Source organism: Macrobrachium rosenbergii, chromosome 28, assembly GCF_040412425.1.
Source record: "Macrobrachium rosenbergii isolate ZJJX-2024 chromosome 28, ASM4041242v1, whole genome shotgun sequence".
NCBI lineage: Eukaryota > Metazoa > Arthropoda > Malacostraca > Decapoda > Palaemonidae > Macrobrachium > Macrobrachium rosenbergii.
Window position 1 is genome coordinate 33,603,822 of NC_089768.1, and position 27,007 is coordinate 33,630,828.

General features: G+C 37.3%; 1 protein-coding gene across 1 annotated transcript; it reads left to right on the forward strand.

Annotated features, from left to right (window-relative positions):
- The first annotated feature begins 1,101 nt into the window (after positions 1-1,101).
- pths (porthos) lies at positions 1,102-16,525 on the forward strand. Its single transcript, XM_067130576.1, has 10 exons — positions 1,102-1,246; positions 3,350-3,443; positions 3,647-3,811; positions 7,569-7,735; positions 9,806-9,925; positions 10,139-10,255; positions 14,078-14,301; positions 14,499-14,631; positions 15,050-15,178; positions 15,930-16,525. The coding sequence occupies exons 1-10, from the start codon at positions 1,208-1,210 to the stop codon at positions 16,074-16,076; spliced, it is 1,335 nt and encodes a 444-aa protein (XP_066986677.1). The 5' UTR covers positions 1,102-1,207; the 3' UTR covers positions 16,077-16,525.
- Positions 16,526-27,007: the final 10,482 nt, after the last annotated feature.

The following is a 27,007-nucleotide window of genomic DNA, read 5'->3' on the forward strand; positions in this document are numbered from 1 at the left end:
TAAGGTAACTTTTGCAAGAGAGAGAGAGAGAGAGAGAGAGAGAGAGAGAGAGAGAGAGAGAGAGAGAGAGAGAGAGAGAGAGAGAAATTTTAATACTCATTTAAGAATTAAAACGGAGGGGAAAATATCTTGAGTGTGTCGCCAACCAGGGGAGCTCAAATCCAAGAATGTTAATGCTATGGTCTTGAACAGGGGGTATGACACATAATTACTGTAATGTTTGATGCAAGAAAAGATAAATGGATAAAAACTAAAATTCTTTTGCGTGAATATATAGGTAAAATTATTTGACATGAGAAAACACACACACACTCACACACACACACACACACATATATATATATATATATATATATATATATATATATATTTATGTACACACACACACACACACACACACACACACACATATATATATATATATATATATATATATATATATATATATATATATATTATATAAAATACAATTATTGTATTTTGTATACATGTTGTTTATTTGTGCATTATCTGTTGACAGTCATTTATGATTGATAATACAGAATATATTTAGAACAAAAGTTGTGTAATGAATAAGTATGTATTCATATGTATCTTGTAAACTACTAGGAAATGTTTTTCTGGGAAATCGTTGATTATATATTCAATTTATTAAGTCATCAAATAATAACCTAATAATTTTTTAAAACAAGTTTTCATTTACCTCTGTAATTATTAAAAGTGGTAGAGGATGTTTTCAACATTACAATAGCCAAATAAAGAACAATAATTAGTTCTATTTTGAATCTAAAACTTATATTTTAAAAGTAAGTTAAAGGAATTAAAACCTGCAATTTGGTACAAATCTGAAAAACCTGATATAGATTTTATCATGAAACTGAAGAGATATGTGAAATAGAACAATTAAAGGTTAATAGCTCAGATATTTGTTTGACTAGGAATATTGTATCGCTGTAATAAGCTTATCATAGATCATATTCATAAATTCTGTATAAGGTATTATTTCATAGTTTTTCTATGAGGCATATGAATTAAAATATTTCACTTTAGCGTGATAAGTAACGCTATATGCTAAATTGCATTTTAAAGGCGAATATGCCACACAGGAAATTATGTGAGGTGCAAAGTGGCGTTGTATACCCTGCTACTGCCACTACTACTACTAATCTTCTTTCCACGAGATTCTGGAGGCCAAGTGTAAACAAACATGGGAGAGGAGGAGGATAACATAACTTTTAAAGACCTCGTAAGCATGAACTTTATATTTTTACATACGTTTATGGGTATAAATAAGTGCATTAGATTGATAATAATGAATATAGAAAAGGTTATCGGTCACAATTGGTGTTCAACTTCAACTTAGGAGACGGGATGATGGCACGTGTCAGTTGTGACACGTTCTTGGTGCGGCTACTAGCCAGCCGTAAGTGCAGTACTTTCAGTGCTGTTTATATTCATAATTCAGCACACTTTATGTTATTCTTTTACCATATCTTAGTCTAGCTTAACCCTAGAGTGCTTTATTGGGTAGTACCTTCTATAAGCCCCTGGCCTACGGAGTGGTAGGTCAGGTTAGCTTAGCTCTGTCGTGGAAAGAGTGCAGACCTGTATTTTGGAGACGTGAAACTCCTCTAGTGGAAATACCCTCTATTTTCTTCTCATAAGAGGTCATTTTCTGCGTAGGATATAGGCCACCCTATGGGATCTCTGTGATGGCTGCCATTACAGACATCACTTCAAGTGTTATTTATCCCAAAAGTCTGTTCATGTAGTTTGAGAATGACAGAAGCAACCTCTAATACTACTTCCGAGCAGAAGCTTAGTCCATGTTTCTGATGTTCACTACTACTTGGAGGGGCTCCAAAAGGGACAACCCCCCCCCCGGCCAGGTCAGAGCACAGCGCCCTGAGTCAGGTCAAGAAGGTAAGGTCTGGTTGAGGGGACGAGTGTAGAACGAATGGAACAGGTTCTGCAGACGAAAACAAACCTAACCTTTTCCAAAATGCTGGCCGGGGGCTTTGCCCTTCATGGACCCCCCCCCCAAGAAACATAAATTCGGACACAATGGACTAAGCTTTTGTTCAGAGGTAGTCCCCGATGTTCTGCAAACTAATTTAGTTAGGTCAGGACACAACATTCTAGGAAAGGTTAGGTTTTTTCGTCTGCAGAGCCTGTGTCCATCGTTCCCAACTGGCTATGTCTGTTTTTTGCAGCAGCTGTTTCAAAAAGTTCTCAAGCTTTTCTTGTGGTGGTTATCACAAATTGTAGCCCATAGCCTTATATTAACAAGTGTGTCATTTTATATTATCATCTCTACAAGAGGTTGTCATTTTATCATCAATAACCCCTTGTGGACAGGTAACATACATGTGTTCAAGATTTCACACCACACAGTTTGAACAAATTTTGCAGGAAAAGTGTTCAGATCACTTCTATCAGGCATAAGTGACTCATGGCAACTTTACCCCAACTCCAATAGCTAGTCTGTACAGGAGAGAGAGATCAGTTTCTCTTGAGATGTCGTAGGGGAATGTTGTCCGCCATTCCCATCCAAGGATAACTCGTAAATATTTTGCAATAAATATACTCAGAATTTGTTATTGATTTTAGTTCTTCTCTGTCATGATAGTGTGTGAGCTGTAATTATAATTTTACAAAATAAAATTTGAAAAGTATTAAAAAACTTATAAATTGGGAAAATTAGCATATTTTTACAACTGTCTTTTGAAAAGGCACCCCACACAGTGTGGGAAATATTAACTTTCGATTTTCCCTGGCAGGTATAAAAAATTATTTAGAATTTTTCTCTTATACCACATACATATGCATATCTTCCTCTTTCCATTGATGTGGTTTTTTTTATGGGCCATCCTTAAATTTAGCCCATTCTAGGGGTGTACTTAATATATATTTAGCCTGGACTGTGAGTTAAGAAACAGTTAAATCGTTCATTTTTATTGTGTACTGTATTATTATTAAACTTACTGTACTGTTTCAGAACATTAAAGGCTGTTTTAGCTATCCCATCAAAACTGTCATTCTTCTTGTTCATTTGATGTAGTTTATTTTATATAATAGCCATTTAGTGTGATATATAAAAAAAATGGTCATATTAGTTGACGTATTTTCAAATTATGTATATACTTAATCTCATTTTAAGCAATTAGACCTTAAGAAAGGAAATATCTCCATTTCTAACAGTCATAAGTATTTCATTTACTAATATGATTCTTTTGGGAATGAAAAGTAGTTGCTGACTGTTCACCCTCCATATTTGTACTTGCGATGTGGCAAGGCCAAAGTTTTTTTTTTTTATTTTGTGTAATTTTTTATAAAATTTGAATTTCAGGGTGTGATTGAAGAATTATGCCTAGCCTGCAAGCAGTTAGGATGGAAGGCCCCAACAGCTATCCAAAAGGAAGCAATTCCAGTTGCTCTGAAAGGTGTATTAAAGAACTCTTCTGTTTTTATAATTAGTGTACAAAAGATTTGCATATATGTACTGTGTATGTTTTAAATGATGAAATTAAGATGCTTTTTGAGGTTTCTTTTTTAAGACTGCAGTTGTGTGAGTGCAAAATCATAAGTGCAGTATGTATTTATTGTTATTGAATACTACAGTTTAACTGATATTAACTATATACAGGGAAGGATGTCATTGGGTTGGCAGAAACAGGTTCAGGAAAAACTGGTGCCTTTGGACTTCCAGTGCTTCAAGCGTTAATTGAGCGTCCCCAAAGACTGTTTGCTCTAGTTTTGACTCCAACACGTGAGCTGGCATTTCAAATTAAAGAGCAATTTGATGCCTTAGGTATGTTGAAAATTTTTATTTATAATTACAATATTGTTTCATTTCAGTATAAAATTTACTGGGAAATTAAAAGTGTTTTAGGGGATGTTATTTTTGAGATTGTACTTATTCCCTCCTGCTTTCTTAATCCAGTGAAAATGTCATATATCATGTCGTTAATGACTCCAAAACCATATCAGCTCTGAGAGCCTAAAATTATAATTCACAATGCCTTTCTGAGTATCCACTTCAATGCTTCTGTTGCCACATCACTATTTCTTGAAAGCTCAGGATGATCTTTTCATTGCCAGGACTGTAGTTTGTTCCGACACGATATACAAACCATCGGTCCTTTACAATAGGAATTACTTTCAGTGAAGCTGGAAATGGCTGTTGGACTTTCGAACAGGTGGTTCGGCAGTTTACTACTGTCCGGGAGGCGGGAGTCCCACCTGCCCAGATGTAAACACTCCAGTTTGCTTTCAGCCGTCATGTGGTGTAGACACGTTTTCTTCGCTCTCTGCCCAGACTTCCGTTGAGCTACTTTCTCCCATGGGATCTTTTTCTTGTTTAATTGTGTCTTTTGATAATAATGAAAGCTCTTGACAAACCCTGTAAGCCTGCCTTCTCCTAGCTTGTGTGTCTTGGGGTTGGTGATAAGAAATGCAATAGCTTTCACTCTAGTTTTGATATGGACCCATATGCCCTGTGCTCTTCTTGGAGGGGCGTGTGTTCATGTGCTTCACACCTTGTGCTGAGTGTTGCTTATGGTCGGCTGGTCTCGAGAAGTCGGATCTCACCCCCAAGCAGAGGATAAAGTACCTGGGCATGCTGATAGATACGGTAGCAGCAAGAGTCTTCCCCTCGGACTCTCATCTCAGCAGGTTCAGGAAGGCGGCACAGCTGTTTCTGTCTCGACAGGAGCAGCCAGCTCAGCAGTGGCAAGTCATCATCGGTCACCTGTCGTCACTGGAGAAGCTGGCCCCTCATGGGCATCTACACCCTTCGGTCCCTGCAGTGGAGACTGAAGGAGGTGTGGTACCAGTCTTGGTACCCCCAGTCCTTTCCCATTCCTCTTTCCGAGGAGGCGAGAGAGGACTTAGACTGGTGGATGGATGACAGGAACCTCTTAATAGGAGTACTGCATGCCTACATACTCCCCCTCCAGACATGCCTCTGTTCTCGGATGCATCGAACGAGGGATGAGGCGCACACCTCCGTTTTGTCTGATTTGCAGGGTGATCAGCCCAGTGATGATCACCCCGGATCTCATGATGATTCTGGTGGCTCCCAAATGGCCTCAGACTGTTTGGTATCCCAACCTGTTAGCTCTTCTTTTCGAGGCACAGAGAGAGATTCCTCCCTGGGCCAACCTGCTGTGTCAACCCACGTTGAGTGGTATCACCTGGCAGTGCAGTCCGTGTCTTCACGGTTGACGGTTATCTACCATCTCTTGCGAGCAAGAGACTTTTCGCGGCGCGCAGCAACGAGATGTCTGGATACTTCAGACAGTCCTCCGCAGAGGTACACCAGGGAAAGTGGTCCGTCTTCTGTGGTTGGTGTCGTGGACGGGGTATCTCTCCAGTTGGAGGTACTGTTCAGCAGGTTGCGGACTTCCTCGTCTTTCTTTGCTGAGAGAAGCTTCTCTCCATTTCAGCCGTAAAAGGCTATAGAGCCGCATTCGGCCTAGTTTTGCGGCTGAAAGGGGTAGATATCTCCTCTTCTTTCAAGATATCTCTACTGGTGAGAAGCTTTGAAAGGTCTTGCTCACCCAGGGACCTCAGGCTCCCTGCGTGGGATGTGACTCTCGTTCTAAGGAGCCTGATTCGGGCACTGTACGAGCCTTTATGAGAGTCGCCAGACCCTCAAGACTGTCTTCCTGGTTGCCCTGGAATCGGCGAAGAGAGTTGGTGAACTTCACGGACTTTCCTTTTGATGTTAAACACTCGAGGGGATGGGGATCAGTTACACTTGATTTCATTCCAGACTTTGCAGCGAAGATTCAGAATCCATTGGTCCCTGACACTAGGTTCGAGTCCTTCACAATCCCCTCCCTAGAGGACTTTGTAGGTAATGACCCAGATGAGATGCTACTGTGTTCTGTTAGAGTGCTGCGGCGCTACCTGAAGAGAACTCGCCACCCCCAGCCTGAGTGTCGACGACTCTTCATTAACGCTGGCTTGACCAAGAAAGAAGTGTCCAAGAACATGATTTCTTTCTGGCTTCCTGAGACGAAAAGGAGAGCGTACTCTGCTGCTGGAGAAGACAACACTGATACCTTCTGCCCGAGAGCTCACAAAGTCCGCAATATTAATCTGTCCGTCACATTCTGGAAGAACCTGTCAGTTCCTCAGGTATTGAAGGTGGGGGTGTGGTCTCAACAGACCACCTTCACTTCCTTTTACCTTCAGGATATTGCCCACAAGTCCTTGGACACCTCGTTTTCCTTGGGCCCTGTGGTGGCTACTCAACAAGTTGTGTAGCTTATCTAACAGGACAGGTTGCATCTTGCCTAAGATGTGTGGTTGTGGATGGGAGAATTCCTGTGGGCAGGGAATGGACATGCCATTACATACTGGATTTGGCGGTCGATGCAGGTAAGCATGCAACTCAAGCTTCTGTTCTGTTTCCTTTCAGGATCACAGAAGCAGACCTGCTCCTTCCTCTAGCAAGGGGAGGAAGGAGATCATGATAATAAGACAAACCCAGTCATCCTAGCCTACTTTGCTTGAAATGTTTTCCTCATTCATTCAAAAATACCCAGAAGTGTGACAATTGATCTCGTGTTTCTTACAACCCAATCATTTTGTCAGAGGCAGTTTTCCCTTTCTCGCTCTGTCGACCAGGAAGGGAACACAAGGTGTAGCGAACTCCAGTCAGTTCATAGAAACTCACTCAGATCTTCCTCCAACTAGTGAGTCTTCCTAATGTAAAGGACCGGTGGTTTGTGTATCATGTCGGAACAAATCACAGTTTTTTAAAGAAAATTGTATTTTTCCTAACTATACAAACCTGAGGTCCTTTGCATTACATTTTCATGCCCACATCATGCCACCCCTCAACCTGACACCTGGGCAAAAAGGTGAATTGGAATGTTTACATCCTGGCAGGCGGGACTCCACCTTGTTTGAAAGTTCAACAGCTGTCTCCAGCTATGTTGAAAGTAATTCCCAATGTAAAGGACCTCATGTTTGTATGGTTAGGAAAATACAATTTACTTTAAAAAAAATTGTGACACTTACTCCTGTCTTGCAGCAACTGTAACAAGTTATATGTTCTTGCATATGTATGTAAGATGGAGGCCTTTGTACTATGTCTATTACTGTATTGAAAAATAGCTAGTGAAACTTATGACCTTAAGTTCATTTTCTGCAGAATCTCTTATGACACTGTGGAACCTTGGTAGGACCTATTGAATAAACGTTAGTTGTGTCAATTAAAAATAAAGGACAGCATACTGTACAGTTAACAGACTTCAGTGCAGCAGTTGTTACAAGCATGTAAAAAAAAAAAACAAAAGAACAAATTAAAGACCATAGTTATAAATAAAATTGCAGGTATCAAATGCCACTTCAGGTTAGATTGAAATGGCTGATTACAGTATTAGGTTTCATCTGGCATTAAAGCCCCATTCTCATAGTTTTAACTGCTAAAGTTTTGTAATCCCTATTTGTCTGTGGAAACAGAAAGTTTTAGAAATACATATAATAAAATTAGGAGGTTTGCATCTATGAAAAATGTGTGATTCAAAAGAACTCATTCCTTGTGGCTGTTTCAGGCAAAGCTGTTGGTGTTGCATGTGTTGTTATTGTTGGAGGTATGGACATGAATCAGCAGGCTATGGATTTAGGCAAACGGCCTCACATCATAGTTGCTACTCCCGGCCGTCTTGTTGACCATTTAGAGAAGACAAAAGGCTTTAATTTAAAAGCTCTCAAGTATTTGGTATGTATAAGTTTGTTTTTTGATGATTATAGGATGAATATTCATGATTTTATGAAGTGCTAATTGTAATGTATGGATGCCTATTGCCTAGTTTTAAGTGTGAATGAAACTGGCAATTGAAGAATTTGAATGAATTATATTGGTTATTATATTAGTTACAGTAAGTAAACTGGTAGTCTGAAAGAGCAGCAATTCCTGGTAGTGGGGTCCTTAGCATTGATAATTTAATCAAGTTTTCTGCATCTTAAGATATGCTAAAGGTTTGTCTGTTGCCTCCATCAAAGGTTGTAATCCATGCTGGCTTCTGCTTGAAGGCATACTGAATTGGATATTTTAAGGATGTTTGACTTAGGTGAAGCTGTTCTCTCATTTCAACTGGAAATGCTGAAGGTAAGAAAACAAAAAAACTTTATGGAACCTGGATGTGGTCTTATGATACCTTAGAGGCCCTTCTTTTGAGCCTTTGAGAGAGGCTTCTCTCAAGGCTCTTTCTGGTGGTCTTGGCTTCAGCCAAAAGAATAGGTGATTTACAAGCGATCTCATCGTTTAGTAGGGTTTTCACGTACTGGAACAGAGGTATCCTTTTGGCTTCCTTTCGTGCCAAAACGATGTTAAGGCCAAAGCCCTACCTAGAGTTTTCTCTATCCCTTCGCTAGAAACTCTAACTCCTGAGGAACTTAGCTGGTTTTATGCCCTGCTAAGACTCTGAGTTATTTTACATCCCATCTTTAACCTCTAAGGAAGCAATGTAGGAACCTATTTTGCATGGTCAGGTAGTCCAAGGTTCTTATGTCTAAGAATACCATTGCTTTCTTGATTGTCCTTAATTCTGAAGGCACATCATGCAGTCTCTTGAGAGGTTTGTTCCCTTTTGAAGGTAAAACCACACAGTGTAAAAGCAATGGCCACATCTATTAGTTTTCACCAACACCTCCCTCTAGACTGTCTAGTCTTGGCAGCACAGGGGAAGTGTGGTTCTGTATTCACTTCCAACTACTTGATCAATGTAGAGATCCAGTATGAAGACAGCCATACACCAGCACCTCTGGTTTTGGCACGGGAGATTATCTCCTAGTCATCTGTTTGTGTTACAAACACGTAAAGGTTCTCTCTCTATCGATTCCTTCCTAAGTAAATGGGAACTATGTGTGAGTTCATGCATGGTATTTGACTCCAGATCATTTTGTATACTGTAATTGTCGTGGCCTTGTTTGTTTTGGATGAGGGCAAATAAGGTCTTTTTTTTTTTTGTAGTAGATTATGTTATTGTATGTTGCAGAGCCATTGCTCCTCTTTGGAGAAAGCTACCCTGAGTTGATTAAGTACCACTTTCTTCCAACTTGGTCTTATTGATTGTGGGTGTGAGGTGCCACAGTAACTTGATTAGGTAGGTGGTAACTCTTGAGGGATCATGGTTTAGTTTTGGTTTTAGTTCCCACATCAGCTTTGCAGGCCTGAGGCATAGAGACCCATAAATTGCCATTCTGCATTGCACATCATCAACCAATGACCACGTTTGGGGTTCATTTCCCACCTCCTATGATAGTGGACCTCCCCTGATGAAGATCCTCATCTGACAAGTACTTGCCAGGGGATCGTATTCATCAGGGAAGCAGCAATGAGTATATTTGTGATATATGATCATTTGGTTACAGTATAGGGAATCTCTTGCCTGCCTCCAGCACTCGGTGTTGGAATCAGCTAATGATAGAGGGTAAGTTTCACCACAAAAAAAATTATTTTTATAAAATCAGATTTTTAGGTACTTACCCTCCCTCCTCCCCTCTTAAAAGACTAAGAGTAGAACCATCATTGTCTGACCCCCCACCCTACAAAGGGTGGGAGTAACTGTTGGGAGCATTTGTTAACAAGTGTTTCAATTTTAACACTTGTCGAACCTGCTAAGTAGCCGCAGGTAAAGCTAATGATAGAGGGTAAGTACCTAAAAAATTTATTGTATCATAAAGATCATTATTTTTTAATCCCTTTTAATGTCCTCTTTAGTTTTAAATCATATAAAGAATGGAATGGATTTTGTAAAATGTACTAAAATTTATTGCATTAATGCAGGTAATGGACGAGGCTGATCGTATCTTGAATATGGATTTTGAGGTTGAGGTTGACAAAATATTGAAAGTTATTCCACGTGACCGTTGCACAATGCTCTTCTCAGCTACAATGACAAGCAAGGTTTGAAAAATTTTTAACCTTATTTTGATATTTTTGGAAAATACTGATTATACACAGTTGTAATGATATTTTTAAGGTTTTACGCTTATTTTTGTTGTAGTTAAAGTACTAAGGAGACTATTTAAAAAAAAAATTCCTTAAATGTAAGACTACCTTTCTCTCATTGCAGTTTAAATTCTAGACTCTGCTAAACATAAATATACATTTTTATAGGTAAATAAACTTCAACGAGCACATTTAAAAGATCCAGTGAAAGTGGAGGTATCGTCAAAATACCAAACAGTAAGCAAGCTGAAGCAGTATATGCTCTTCATCCCTTGTAAGCACAAAGTAAGTATACTGTTGTATCTGTCTTCAAAAAATTTCATTAACTTTTTGAAGTACAAGTACAGCATTTTTGTAATTTGTGTTATTGTTAATTGTCCATTTACTGAATGAAAGTGTCCATACAATAGATAAACCACATTTTTATATACATAACTTACCAAATAATTACATAGCTATTGTTTCTACTTTACGCGGCAGCTCAAAATTTAAAATTCATGGTAGCGCTTTTTTGTTTTGGGTGTAGTTATACTGCCCCGCCCACTTTCGGGGAAGGATAGGTGCACCACAGCTAAAGAGCTCAATTTCATTTCTACCAGTCAATGACTGAACTCGTAGTCATTGGCAGCTCAGATTTTATTATTTTTTCACCGGATGGTTGCTGTTATTCTTCATTTGGTGAAGTACTTTGTTCTTTTTGGTAGCGCGCTACTGTTAATTAGCTTAGCCAATTCAAAACTCTTTTTGTGACTTTCCCGATTTTTACTTATTAATCATGTCAGATTCTAGCCTTTCTAGTATCAGGTATTGTAGTAAAGCTTTAAGAATAGGTTGACTTCAGCCAAATATGACAATCATACTGTTTGTAGTTCGTGCAGGGAGCAAGTTTGCTCTCCTGAACTTTGCTGTGACGACTGTAGAGACTGGGATAAGTGGAAGTGGAAGACTCTTAATGCATATTTAGAGAAATTACAACGTGACAGACTTGAGAAAACTACTGCTAGGGCTGAAGCGAAGGCTTCCGCTAGTCAGGCTTTGTCTCCGGTGGTTGATGTGACTGGTTTACCTATTCCTGCAACACCTGGGACCACTCTTTCCCCTATCTCAAGTCCTCCGACTTTCCCTGCTCCTTGACCTTAGGTTTTATGGCGAAGAATGAAGACCCTCCTAGTCCCTGGCCATGTTCCTTTCCAGTCAAGACCCTGGTGAACATTCTAGGTCAAACAGATCAGGAAAGAGTCCTCTGTCTAGTTCGTTCTCTTTGCGAGTATTTATGAAAAACCAAAGAAGTTAGAGGCCCTTCTCCGAATCTGTGGTGTTCATTTAAAACCCCCAGTCGGCTGTTATCTAAGAATGCTTTAACATTCTTTTTAAGAACTGAGATTTCTGAATCACACTCTAAGATCTAGGAAGATGTCTTTCCTTTATGTTAGGTCAAAGCACATGAAATTAGAGCAGTGGCGACTTCCTTGGCCTTCAAGTATAATCTGTCGCTGTCCTCTCTCTTGCAATCTACATATTGGAGGTACAAATCAGTTTTTGCAATGTTCTACCTGCATGATGTGGAAGCAATTTATGAAAGTTGTAGTACTCTAGGCCCATTTTTTGCTGGCATGTTTTTGGGTAAAGAGGGATAGGAGGATTTTCTGGGTTTTTTCCTCTATCCACTCTCCTTGAATGAGGATTGGTGTTTTCTTGGGAAGCCTGATTGGGACTGTGTCGTGAGTGCCATCAATTGGTTTGAATTTTGTAAAATATGAAGTGTAGGTTTTAATTTTCTGGTCATATTTTGTACTGCGCCCAGGGCAAGGGCGCACACACATTTCGATGTGTCTTTTTGGATTGTTAGCTTTGGTGACCTGCAATTAACTCCTAATTTGCAAAGCACCCACTAAAGTAGAGGTGACTCTTGGCTCTACCGCCATGCCACTACAGGTTGAGAGGAGCTCCAACCAGAGGCAGTACCCACCTACCGTAGCTCCCTCACCAAGTAAGGTTACAACAAGCATTTCACGATGCCAGCTAAACTTTCTGTTTCAAATTCATCTCCATCTCTTGAGTGTTTTTGAGTAGTTTTGTCCATGTATCCCATCTCCTGTCAATGTGGGATTCAGCTGTGTAATTATTTGGTAAGGTACATATATAAAAATGATATTTTTATAATAAAATAAAGTTTTATGTATACTTCCCAAATAATTACATGATCCGAACCCTCCCTCCTCCCTTTCATGGACATAGAGCAGAAATGACTTGAGCTTTTTAGCAGTGTTGTACTTATCCTTCCCCAAAAGTGGGTGGAGCAGTATAACTACACCCAAAACATAAGAGCTCTACCTGGAATTTTAACTTTTGGGCTGCCACTTAAAATAGAAAAAATAGCTTAACTTTTGAGCTGCTGCATAAAATAGAAACAATAGCTATGTAATTATTTGGTAAGTATATATACTGTAAAACTATTTTATTAGAAAAATATCATATTTTACCTAACCTCTAATGCCAAAAATGGATGATTAATTGACTGAGCCTGTACAGGAGATGAAGAAATTTTGTTAGGAATATCAGTCTCATCTCTGCTTGCTAAGCAGGGGATGTTAGCTGAATTGCTTTTTTTTGTTTTTTTGTTTTTATTAAAGTCACTGCACTTGACCTTCCAGATTTTTAGATTGGTTTTTTGCAGTAGATGGCAACGTATGTAGGCTTACAGTGTAAAGAAGATAATTTAGTAGGTCAAATGCAGAGAATTTTATGTATGTATTAGATAGCTTTAGAATATATACAAAAATCTATCTAAAGAGTTAAACACTTGAAACAAGAAATATGGCAGTCTAGACAAGGGCTGAGTAGTCTGGTTAAGCTAATGTTTTCATACAATCCACCCCCACAAAGATAATTTTATATCAGTCATTATACCCATTTCCACGTCTTCATGTTTATAATCTCTGGTAAGGTGTTTGTCTTTTACTGATGATGATAGGGTGAACTCCTGGCAGCAGCAGTTGATTTACCCATGACTCTTTAACCCACAGTTACTCGACCTCTTTTTGTGTTGATTTTATGAACAGTCTGCATGGCCTCCAATGTTCTTGCTGTTATACAAAATCTTCTGACCAAAATCCAGTTGCTGATGATACTTGTCTGACATTTTAAAACTTTTACGCATGCCATTGCATCAGGGCTGAGGTTTCTTTCTGCTAAAGGTAACTTTGATACCCAATAGCCAGTATATTGAATCTTAAATCTACCCTCTGTGATGCCTTTGGGTTTAATGTTCTTGTAACTTTGTTATTCTGTGTTATTCTGTCCTTTTGCTGTTGTTCACCTCATTCCATGGCCCAGATCATTGAGTACTACTTACAGTGTGGCTTGCACTGTGCATTGTAGATGATACAGGTTCTATGCAGGTGTCCATTGTCCCTTTGGAAACCAGTTGTTTCACACTACCTGTTACTTAACTGGTTCCTTTGATGATTTTCCATCCAGCTGTCCAACCTTGCTCCCAGTTTCACCTCTCTCTGAAGAAAAAAGTCTTCTCTCTAGGCTCATTTATCTAGAATTGTGACACAGTGGTCTCATTAGATTACTTTATAAGAATCATGGTAATTAATATCCGATCTTAATTGCTGAGATTTATGGAACGCAACAAGCAATGGAACATGCAGTCCTCCTTTCAGCTTTGGAATGCAATTTATAATTATGGCAGTATGCAAACCATACTTTGGAATACAGGGCATATAGAAGTTGTGACAAATTACTAGGGCTGTCATAGTACACTCACTGTCTTTGTTTATGGCTAGTGTTTGTAGGCAGTAATGCAACTAGTTAAGTGCCCTACTTTATTGAATCACCTTGTGTTGATACCAACTCTGTTCCCCATTTGTGCAGGCATTGAAGACGTATTTATTGCTGAGGTTGTATACTTTGAAAGAAATCTCATATGCTGTATTTAGGAACTTTTCTAAGTTTTATATGATATAGCAATATATACAGTATGGTGATCTTTTAAAAAAATAAGATTGCAGTATCTATTATTGACTTGTATACCTGTATAATGTAATATTGTTTTTGTTATAATTTGTTCTATTGAATATATTCTTTTTTTTTTTTTAGCACATTTATTTAGTCTACATTTTGAATGAAATTGGAAACCAGTCTGTCATCATCTTTTGTGGTACTCAACAATCAACGTTGAAAACAGCTCTTATGCTGAGAAATCTAGGCTTTACAGCCATACCTTTGTATGGTAAAATGACTCAAAGTAAACGACTTGGTGCACTAAACAAATTCAAAATGAAAGAAAGATCTATACTTTTAGCAACTGATGTTGCATCAAGGTAAGTGTGCTGTTCATACTTAAAAAATAATTACTCTTTTCCTTGAAGTATACTGTACTGATGTATAATGTGATTTCAAGACAAAATTTTGTGCATTCTGGAAATTAACATTTGCTGAACACTGATGCTTCTAATGAACAAACTGTATAAATTATTATGCAAATGTTTGTGTATAAATAATGTTTTTCTCTTTACAGGGGTCTAGATATACCTTGTGTAGATTTCGTTATCAATTTTGATGTACCAATGCATAGTAAGGATTATATTCACCGTGTAGGTCGAACTGCAAGAGCAGGGAGGGCTGGTCAAGCCATAACATTTGTTTCTCAGGTATGATATATTCCCTAATTTTTGTTTTAGTGTTTTGCTCTATGTATTCATTTAAAATGCTCTAGTTTGCATACCTACGAAAATTACAAATTACTTTGGAAAATTTGTTATTTTGAAGTTATTAAAAATTTCCTTTATGTTTGGGAAAGCTGAAGTAGTCAGGAAAAGAACATTAAATTTTTATATGCATCATTGATAATACTATTTATTAATAATTTCTTTGGAGCTCTCATAGACAATATTGAAGTCCTTGTAACAGTAGGGGCTAGCTACTGAATTGCTATGATGAATTTTCATCCAGTTTTATGAAGTTTAGTCATCACATTTTCCTATTTATGAACGTTTAAGACTAATCATTAACATGAAATTAGTTATTGTGCTTGAAATATTTGAAAAATGTGACATTGACTCTCTTTAGTATGAAGTGGAGGTGTACCAACGAATAGAGCAACTCTTGGGAATGAAACTGGATGTTTACCCTACAGTGAAAGAGGAAGCACTTATTTTAGAAGAGAGAGTGGAGGAGGCTTCAAGATTTGCTAAAATGGTAATATATACTACAACTGTTTATCTGCAGTTATTTTAAGTGATATACTTGCAGCTGTCATGTTAAATGTGCAAAAAATCTATTTTTAAAGAGTTTTCATGCTGTTGTAAATTGTATTTGTGTGTGAGTGTTATGCAATATATAGATTTATATATGAAAATTTCAGTAATTACCCAATTGAGTAATTATTTTTGTACTTTGAATTTCTTCCACTGAATTTCTTTAGAAATAAATACTTTTTGTTTCTGACTTGTAATCTGGTTGCTTGTTGAAATCTATGAATATAAATTTGCTGTAACTTTGTTAATATAACCAAAAACTAGTTTAACTATACCTTTATTAAGGTTGCATGTTGAGATGCAATGTGCATTTATTGTTATCAAGTGTAGATACATATTTCTCAAGGTAATGATGTAGGCAGCAGGATAAAGCTATGAACGTTTGCTGTACTGTATGTGAGGTAAATTGCATATAAATTATTTAGAAAAGTTTTGATATTTGAAAGAACTGCACAGGAGACTCTGTCCCCACTCTTAATTTCAACACTCACATGTGAGCTCCTGTTAGTGAAACAAAGGGTTTTAAGGGATTTGGAGGAAATCCCATTCCCTTTAAACTACTGCATTTTTGGTGAAATTCTAACATAGGTTTGTAGTATTTGTTTATGATAGAAATTGTTGAAAAGTATGGAAGATGTAAATTGTAAAATCAGTTTTTACCTTGTGTATTGTTTTATTAAATCTTTTTGCAGGAAATGGCTCGTTTAGAAGATAAAAGCGGTAAGAAGGGGAAGAGAAAGCGTGGAAATGATGACGATGACACAGAAGAAAGTTTTGGCGTTAGAAAACGCATTGGTAAGAAGAAATTCAAGAAGAAAGGTGGCAAGAATACCAAGTAAAAGGTGGTGGTGTAATTTTATATTTTATTATTTTTTCATCATATTTTGTTTTATAAAACATTAATCAATGATTTGCTGCAATTATTTTGTATAAAACTAAATACATTAATTTTTTGTATATTGTAACACAAAAGTATAGATGTATTTGAAGCAGATATAAAAAGTACAGTTATGTATGTAACACAATTGTAAATGGCTTAAAGTTCTAGATAATTCATTATTAATGGCACTTAGAGGTAAAATATGCAGGTTGTTAAATACCACATACTGTATAATGGAAGGAAATGTATGTAATAGTTGTAAATTGTACAATATTTCAAACAGCATTCTGATTGTAGTCTACAATTATAAGAAACAAAAATATAAAAATGGAAATATTTATATGTATTTTTTGTATACATGGAGAACTTGTCTGCTGTAAAGTAGAAGTAATAAAATAATTAAATAATGTTTTGCTGTATTTTTTATTTCTGAAAAAATAGTTATGATTTCTCTAGCCTATTGCAACAATAGATTAAGATTACCCTGTAATATATTTATAGGTTGTCAGTTTTTCAGTCTCAAACAATAAAACTACTAAGATTTAGACTGTTTGTGCAAACATTACACCTAAAATTAATTATCTTCTATAATACCATACTAGATTTTAACCCGTTGTAAAGGTGCTGAGATTTTGATATGTTCATGTGTCTCCCTTTTTGTTCCTTATTTCTAATGGAGTACGTTTCTAGGTTTATGTGATGAATAACACTGAACACAACAAACATTGATGTACAGTAACGTGTAACAACACTGATGCTTTATCCAGTTACGATTGGTTGATGCAGAATTACAAGAACTTACTTTTGTGTTATTTGACAATACACACTGAAAGTTACTTGCCTAGATGGATAACAGTAATTATTAAAACTCCTAGCTGTAATATGAAATATAATAGAAATTATATTTTAATGCTATTTAAAAAATTAACATATTGTCCAATGTCCTAAGGATGACCACTGGCCATCCAGCATGCTGACGGCCTGACCAGTCTACCACTGTAGTATAGTATAAAACAATTTGGTTATTTATTATGATATTTTCTAATCTGTAAAAACAACAAAATTTAACTATTTTATATTAAACCCATCAAACATGTTATCATATTTCCTGTATAACCTTGGTCAAACGCTTGGAGCTGTTCTGTTATTTAATAGCACAACGGTTTCCTACTTGCTTGAGTTATGGTAAAGTTTAACTGTCCCCATAAATTACATATACGAACTATACTTTTGTTTGTACAGATTAAATTTTACATCTTCCAAATTTTCAGTGATTATCTGTCAGATGTAACTTATCCAAACAGACTTCTGGTTCACAGAATCTGCCTTGTCAGCAAATCAAATGCTGCATAATCACAGAAAATTATCTGCTGCATATCTCGAGATATTGTCACTCCTTGTCATACAGTTGTGCACTAGTAACTTGCTAATTTTTAAAATTAGAATAATATCAAAGTATTCATGCCCAGTAGACTTGTAAAACAATTGAAATGGCTACCAGTCAGTACGTTACTCATAAATTTAACGTGACTGAACCCATAATTTTCCTTGTGAATTTTACCAGGGCTCAATGTCCTTCCATCATGATGTAATTAATGATTCAGCTATGGGGAGCAACACTTAACACAGTTATTCAAACACTCACTTTATTGTAAATCACATAATTTTCCATACAATTTTCACGTTCCTATCACTACCTATTGCTGTAATATGCATGAGACTGTGCCACATAGCCTAAAATGGAATTCATTATTTTCATCAAATTATGCTACCAAAAACTCTCAGACATCCCGTGATATCTGAAATATCCAAAAATAATAGAACGTTATGCTTAACGGCAACTTGCAAGGTTTCAGCAGATTTGGCTTGAAAAGATGGGAGCATGTATGTTATAGTCCTAGCCCATGCTAAAACTCATAACTATGGTTTTTACAACAATAATTAAAGGAATGATTAGTTCCTAGAACATTATACCTTAGTGGCTCCTCTGGTACTGGTTAAAATCTTTGGCTGCAAGATGCAAAACCTTCCTATCTTAAAAAACAATTAAAAAATCTGTCGCACATTTATTTTCAATACAGAACTCTTCCGTAGGAGGTTAATTCCATCAGTGCACCTCATGTGGTGCACTGTAGGCATTACTTAAGTTTTTTGCAGCGTCCCTTCAGCCTATAGCTGCAAACCCTTTCATTCCTTTTACTGTTCCTCCGTTCATATCCTCTTTCTTCCAGCTTACTCTCCACCATCTCCTAACAATTATTTCGCAATTTTCCTTTCAGCGCTGAGTGGTCTCATAGGTCACAGCGTTTGGCATCAGGACTGAATACAGAACTCGTTTTTTGTTAGTGGTTGGTAATGGTAGGCCTACTAATCTCTTTTGCCGTTAAACAACATGCACGTCCTTTGTCCCCATCATCGTTTAAAGTGTATAACCTTCATCGGTCTGTAAAGTACTTTCATTGAACTTTTGGTGTTATGAAGGTTAATTTTACATTGATTAATCAACGCAAATCTTACATTAATGACCAGCGCGTTTACGATATATTTTTTGAGCTATTAATGCTATCATACTGCTCTTTCATCTTTGAAATAGGTCAATTTTAAAGCATCAAACAAACTACCACATTTTAAAGATAATTTTAGTCTGAAGGATGTGTTCAAAAATAGTGTCAAGTTCAGCAGAGAAATTCACAAACATCTTTACAAACAGACAGGGCCTAAACAGCAAGCCAGTCTGTAGTCTTCGTTTGTTTCAACGCCAGGTATGATTTACGATCCTTGGCATAACAGTTGTTTTTAGCGAGTCAGCGACAACGACACTGTGATTTAATTTACAGGTAGCGTCTAGGTTTTTTTTATTTGTTATTGTTGTTTTTATACTCTTCATGAATATATGTGGGTCTGCAGGCAAAGAGGGTAGTCAGAGACGCATTAATTACAGTCATTGACTTCACTCCCAGTCATGAATCCGACCAGAATGTAAGGTTGGTCATTCCCCCTTCAGATTAGATTACGCCGGTTTTGGCCAAGCACAGTCCCCAGTCTAAAGGTACCGAGTGTGGTAAGGTGGTGTTGAATAAGACGTAAGGATCGATCTAGTACACTGGACTGTCCAAACAACATTAGCGAGCAAGGTAAGTGAAAATGTTCGTTGTTTTTAACAGATACAATATTACATTTACGAATAGTCTTACGGGCGGTCAGTCAATGTGGTGAATTCCTAGGCTATTCCTTTCTTGTGCTGCTTTTGCCAAATTACATGCCCAGTGTGCACGTAGAGAGACATTGTATGTATAATTCGCTGTGGAAATGTTGACGTATTTAATCACAAGAATGAATATTAATCTTCTTAAAATATAAATACAGTGTAAAGATCAGGTACAGATTTAAACGAAGTTACTGGGATCGGTACAAAATAAAAACAAAAAATATGTAAATCTTTATAAGATGAAACGGGTCCTGGATGAAACGTATAACCAGTAAGTTTACGTGTGTTTCCAACAAATCATATATATATATATATATATATATATATATATATATATATATATATATATATATATATATATATATATATATATATATATATATATATATATATATATAACATTTACGTTCAAATATCTCACTGCTGAGGACTACCTTGATGTCTGATTTCTTATTCACCTGTTGTGAGACTTGATTGTATTTGATATATAAGTTTTCCCCTGATTATTGTACTCGTAATCGTTATATACAATTTTTGTTCATAATGGGATACAGGTTTTCTTTCTCCATTAAATTGTTACATTGATCTTATAATTTTCTTTGCATCACCTCGGGTTTTAAAACTGTACGTGATTGTGCCAGTTGGGCCTCTTTTGGCACCAGAAGAAATGGAAGACCTAGACCTATTTCAGTGAGAAGGGAGGCTGGAGATAAGTAGAGATTTGTGTAAGATAATTCACAGGAAAGATATGAGATCGGAATTTCATGGAAGTCTTTTGCGCCACTCAGCGTTGTGGATGGTGATTATATTGTATTAACTTAGAAAACACAAATATGTGGATTAATTTCATTGTAATGACGGTCTTCGTTGACACGAATATATGGAATAATTTCGTTGCAATGATCGTCTTCAGTAACTAAGCTCTGAACTGGGACATTGGGAAGCCACAAAGTGAGAGTGAAGAAGAAATTGTGAATGTTGAAGTGGTTTTTCATTGGTAGGTGATGGCGCTCATGAGATGAAAATTGATGCTCGTGAACAGAGGAAATGCAAAAGAGATTGTTATAAATTTATTTGTACATAATAATGTTAACTTTCAAACTTTAACAAGTCACTGCTAATAATACGAATAACTATACCCCGTTCTCTTTAGTAAGCCTAGCAAAATTCTTAGGCATTTTATATACTTTGATTATTTTTACTTAGGATTTGAGGATTTGCTTACTTTTACCAATACTGTTAGATTATTTTAATAAATAGATTTAGCTATGCTTTCAAATCAGTTAAGAAATGAATTTTTTTCATGGGTCTAGACCGATAGTATGTTTTTGGCGCACTCTAAATTCAGACAGCCTGGTAGACAGATATACTCGTATACACGAGTTAACTTCGACTTCGAAGTATAATTTGTTTAGTGTAGTGTTATAAACTTGATGACACGTAAGAGATTTGGTTCGTATGTCCTCATTTTCCTTGTTTTACCCATCCTAATTCCCTATATCCTTTCCAAATCTCTGTCGGGATACAACCAAAGAATTGAAGTGGCCAACTGTTCCCTTTGTCGTTGGAACACTTGTGGCATAAATTTTTTCAACGTACAAATTTATTTCCAGGAACACACCTAGAGGTCATTGATTTTTACTAACCAAATAGATGTGATTTGTTTCAGTTTAGGGGTAAATTAAGATCAGTATGTTTAAACTATAGGCTAACTTTAATACAGGTCACCATTGTCTCGGTCAGGCGATTTGACTTTACAGTCGTTCGATAGGAAGCAGTTTCGCCAATTGACGTCTTATTCACTTGTTTTAAAGACGCATGTTTTCCTTACTTTTATTTGCTTCTACTAGAGATGTTTAATTAATTAGGCTGTTATTATATTGGAACTTGTGAGAATTAACTGTGCATAGGCCTAGGCTGTCCAAATTTTTAATATAGCGCCGATTTGGCGATCTCCCATCCCGATGCGAGATTGTCGTAGATTCATTAAGTTGAATTTCTCAACAGATTGTGTATGTATCACTAAATTAGTTTTTATAAGTAGTGTGGTTATATAATAAATAATTCCCAATTTATTCCATGTGCTTTGAATATTTGTCTTGCGTCAAAACTAAATAACTTTCAGGTTGGTGCCAAAATCACGAGTGTTACCGCTAATTTCATGTTCTACTTGTCTGCCAAACCATCATTAATTCATTCTCACGGCAGATTCGAATTTACGATTCCTTTTTGTTGTTGGGAATAATTGCACTGTCATTTATTGTTGTGAACAATTGCATTGTCATTTAACGTTGATTTGTTGCAATAAATGCAAAATCGTAATAGTCTTCTCGTAAGTGCCTTCAATTAAGCATTTTGAATTAGTGTTCTCATAACTATATTAAACTAAGACAGTATTTTGTACCAGTTATCCCTTAATACTAGGCAGTTGAAATATACCTATCCATATTAACTCTTAAATTGGGGTCCTCGTGGGAACAATCATTCATGTGCTAACGTACAATATCTGCATTATTGGGAGACTCGTTAACTTACGAAGCCTAGCCCTATAGTAGTTAAAAAATCTCCGCAGTTTGGTCCTTCGGCGAACCGGATTAGTTGTAATTAGGACAATCAGTGCTTGATTTTAAGTGTTGCTAGTGCTTCTGGTGATTCGAACCCACACACGTGGGACAGCGCGTTGCCTCAATTAACTAACCCATGCCAGTCGTTAACTTAATTTGTCTCGATAGCATGTTACGCATTTATGGAATACGTTATCCTCATTACTTTGATTCATTTTCCGTAGCCCGAGAGCTACACAGGTGATAGTTTTCATCGAGAGGTGTTCTATGAGTCCTAGTAGCTCGTCCCATAAGTTACCTAGCTTAAGTTTACTTAATTTCGTGGTGGCACTACCGAGTGGACAAATTTTTGGGACCTTTTTACGGTCATAGTACATGATAAATCACTGATGATGTCATCAAGTTCACGTATCTCATTGGAGTTGTCAGCTACAGGAGGTAGAAACTGAGGCGGGTGGTAGGGAAAGAGAGGACCTGATGACAGTAGTGCTAACTGCTCTTGGTCTTGTCCCGCTATGGAGTCCAAAAGTGCAGAGAGAGAAAGCCTGTAATTTTAAGAGAAGGCTGCAAAAGAGATCAGAATTGCTTAGTGTCTTCCCCTCCAAAGAGGAAAAATGTGGAGAGGCAAACAGGAAATCGGTCTTAATGGCAGGTGGAATGGAAAAGGGGGGAGGGAAGAGGAATGGAAAAACGTAATGTTCTAGAAGTACCGGGCATCACTTCCGGTGTAAGGGTAAGGCAGGAATCGTCGTTCTTTGTTCGCCTTGTCTTTCTCTCATAATGCTTCCACATGAGAACATTCTTTTCCCTTCAAAAAATAAAAAAAATAAAAAAAGTAGCTCTACCACCACAGGAAACAGTGATTGCAAGCCCTATCAGTTTACACAACAACACATATCTCGTTTACATTCCATGTTGGCAATCACAGAAAACAATGTTTCATAAAAGCACGCACAACACGTGTGTACGAGCGCTTCACTTCACAGAACACGAGTGTAAAAGTCTCAAGGATGTGAAATGAAGTTCAAAACACCCAAAGGCACAAAAATGCGCGCTAAACGAGATCACACGGGCAAAACAACTAGTCACGAATGAGGGAGAGAGGACAATGGGGAAAGTTGGAAGAAGGGGCATATCCTTCCCCCAACTTCATAGTAGCTTCCTTGTTAGTTAACACAAAGGCAGTTCGAGCACATGTGCAGGAATGGAACTCCATACATGAAGGGCGATGGTTTGTGTCCCTGTAGGAACAAATATAAGGATTATAATAAAGAAAAACTATTACATTCGTTGTGACTGTCTTAAGTTTTAGCCATAGCCATAGTTTTCAAATCCATTTGTTTGCTAAAAGAAAGGGAAAAGTCCCAGATAAGTGGGGAGGTGGAAATGATCTTCTGTGTTTATGAACAGAAACATTCTAATGACAAGATTAATTACTAGAACTCGTGTAAATATTTAGACGGATACCTGGCCTTCTTGTGATAAAAAGAAATTACGGCGCATTAAATTAGTGTTGAACCGACTAGTACCACCAGTTGAAGATCTCCCAGAAACAACTAGCTCTTGACAACGATACTAGTCAGGCTAAAATATCTGCAAGAACTGGTAGTTGAAAAATAAATTCAAGCACCAGATATAGATGGTGTTTGACATCAGTGGCATTGATGAATATATATCCTGAGAAACGTTCGAAGCGCTACAATATCACCCAGTAAATTAAAAAGGAAGGACCATTGTTGCAATATTCAGAGGGACAAGTTTAAGGAATGTGAGACGTCCGTGTGGAATAGCATTTCACAACCTGCTCCTGAATACTGAGCATTATCTGGAATAATTTTGAAGAGAATAGGGCATCAAAAGAAGAATGATAGACAAAAAAGCAGGTGCTGGAAAGCGGGTGATGTGCAGGGCTGTCATGGTCAGATTTTTATTTAAAATCAGATCTCATAACAATGAAGTGACGCGAGATTCCAGATTCTGCTTTATAAATTTAATAAAAAATAACTTCAGATATTGTCTCCTGTAGAGCTCATGAGAAGGTTTGGGAACACTCAAAGTGTTGATAATGTTCAAATAAGTTAAGGGCAGACTTACTGAACTCTACAAATTAATGCCATGTGTTTGCCGAGGAGGTGTACTGATGGGTGACGACTAAAGTATAGGCTTAAAGGGATGAAGAACCTTTGTGACTTGAAATAAAGACAGGTGGAAGTTAGAAACCGGGTCTTCTCAGATGGCATATCATGTTTTGCTGGCTGTAGTTGGAGAGAGCACATGTTGTGTTTTTTACATTTTCACAAAAAACCTTTAACTAATCTGTGATCGAAATTAGAATGAAATATATGTTAAAAAAAGACTAAACGTTTTGTAACGATAAGTGCTTGTATTTTGATGAAATATTCTTTACAAGAGTTTGAAGGCATTCTCAAATACATATGAAATCACTAAATCGTAAATATCTCAATGGAAGGGGGATCAATGGATTTTAACAATGTTTCTTTCGAGCAAACTTCACCTTACTAAAAACCTACTTCCTTCTGGTTAACATTTATTCATATTGTCGAAAGGATGAATTGCAAGATTAATTTGTATATACACAAAAGAAATAATTACAGTTAGTTTGTTTTGTTAATAACAGCTAGAAGCACACTGTATTGCATAACGCAGCAGTAGCTTAGGGACTGCTGATTAGCTTATTTCTTAGACTTACGTTCGAATTATCAGAATAAAGATGTATACACCAGACACTAATTCCAGAATCAAAAATGCAAATATTAAAGAAAGATGATACAGGGTCCTAATTTGAAAGTCCTTTTCCCACGTTGTTGGTGACCGTATCTTAATGGCTGGTGTTTGTGAGGAACCTGAAGTGGTGGTAGAAATGTGCAGTGGCATTTTATCGGTGACAGTCAAGTGGTCGCTTTTGTTTGCAGGTTCGAGAGCTGTAGTTGTCGCAGTTGAAGTCAGGGGTCTTGATGTAAATGACGTAGTTTCCAGGCACTCGTTAAAGAGTTCATTTTGCGGGGCGGAGTGGTTTGCACCACACACAAGATCGTCTGTAAGATAGGTTACATTTTTAATTTGCAATTTAAAACCTAAGAATTTTGTACAGCTTGACTTTTGGAAAGTGCGAACAATGTTCCATCCATCAACTTCTGCTTCCAGAAATACGTGATTGTCATTGACCAAGTGAGATAAAGTTAGTTTATTCCATCTTTCAATCTTCAAATAAAAATTCTCTCTTGAAAAGTGTTTTGTTCCTCCATCCACGGAGTTGTGGAGGCAGTTTTTGATGAGCATTGTAAATGACAGTTGGTAGTCCGACTGAGGTATAAGGAGGAGGGTGTATGTTTTCTGCCCTTCCTTGAACAGCTCTTTGGACCAGAAGGCCGGGAGATCTTGAATGCAGGGCTTTGGGCAATCTCTAACTACAGAAACTCCCTGTATCAAAGTACACTGGATAATTGTGCGTCCACAAGGTTTTCTAACGGGTACTTTCCACATGCTCTCCGAGTGAGACTTTCGGGAAACTTGTAAATTGTGGTCTTCGACGTTAATGGCAAAGGAATGCCAGGAGTATTGCTGTGCTTGGTAGCCGCCTTCAAGTGTCACGCCTTGCCCTCTGTTCATCAGCTTTATTTCTGGCCCTTTTCCATTGCCAGAATCGAATCTCAAATTGAACTGCTCGTTGGTCGTGACTATCTCAAATTCAAAGTGCCAGTTTAGAACTCGTGGTTTTACTTTGAGATTTATTGGAAGTGAAGATGTCATGTTGGACGACTCTTTCTGGTAGGGAACACATGGCTCCCATCCCGACAATGTACCACACACAACGTAATCGAGCGTCAAAGACAGAAAAATAGTCGAGAAGCCGAGAAGACTGACGTGTGGGCCCATTTTAGCCTGTCCCTAGACTGAGGGTGGGTGTGATGTTACAGTAGTACCATAATGATTTCCGTCTACGTGTATATATTTCTCCTAACTCGACTGATAACACCAGTTTTATGCATCTATCACTTCCTGACTGATAATGAAAAAACACAGCCTCTCTCTCTCTCTCTCTCTCTCTCTCTCTCTCTCTCTCTCTCTCTCTCTCTCTCTCTCTCTCTCTCTCTCTCTCTCTCTCTCTCTCTCTGCAAGGAAGGACGAACGCTCCTTTCTCAGTGACACAGAGTATTGGGGAGTAATGCAACTAAATACACAAGACATATATACGATAGAAGCAATCAACATACAGTCACGTGTGGAACAGAAATAAACCTCCGACTTACCTCGGGATAGAACCCAGGTCTTTCCGTTTAAAGGTTCAGTTGGCAGTGCCCTTACCTTTCAATTGAAAGACCTGGGTTCGATCCAGATGTGCGTCAGAAGAGCGCGTGTGTTATATATACTCGTGTATATATATATATATATATATATATATATATATATATATATATATATATATATATATATATATGTAATGCACTACCTCATGCTTTCACAAAACCATTTAGAGCCGGTGTCGTCAGGTAGGTAGAGCCTTCCGGTCCTCATCCAGTCTCGTGGGAAGAGGCTGCTAACCTTAGTGCCATTGCTTGAAACCGTTACAGCAAGGTCGCCCGACAGGTGGTGGATTGGGTATCGAAACACGGTCCTTGTAAATGTTATCCTATTGATGTACTAGGTTCAAGTAAAGTGCAAGAACAATAATAAAAGCATATCATGGGGTACCGAAGTTCTTTAAGTTTTTTGTCAATTTTTTTTGCAGATGAAGGGGAAACTGTTCAATGTCAATTGGTACCAATAAACTTTATTTAAAAATGATCTCAGTAGTTACTCTGCTCTATATGGTTAATTTTTCTATTAATTTAGTCTTTGTTGTATGTTTAGGCCTATCATTTTTTTAATTTAGGCATTTTATTGTGTGGAATACTTTCGGCAGTTCCATGACTTTTTGGAATATTCTCTGAGAATTAAATTAAAAATAATGAAGAATTATATAGATAATCGAGATACCGAAAAGAGATTTGATGCCTGTTTAAACAATGACCATCTACAGACGGCGAGAGTTCTGAGGGTAAAGTGGAAAAAGATTATTTTTACACACACTGTAGGAAACTTGGTTGGTCATTAGGT

Bases quoted from the DNA above. Each gene is read 5' to 3' on its own strand.
- pths (XM_067130576.1), top strand. From the start codon at position 1,208: ATGGGAGAGGAGGAGGATAACATAACTTTTAAAGACCTC. The intron at 3,444-3,646 runs GTGTATTAAAGA...AACTATATACAG, and splicing joins AATTCCAGTTGCTCTGAAAG to GGAAGGATGTCATTGGGTTG. The intron at 10,256-14,077 runs GTAAGTATACTG...TTTTTTTTTTAG, and splicing joins TCATCCCTTGTAAGCACAAA to CACATTTATTTAGTCTACAT.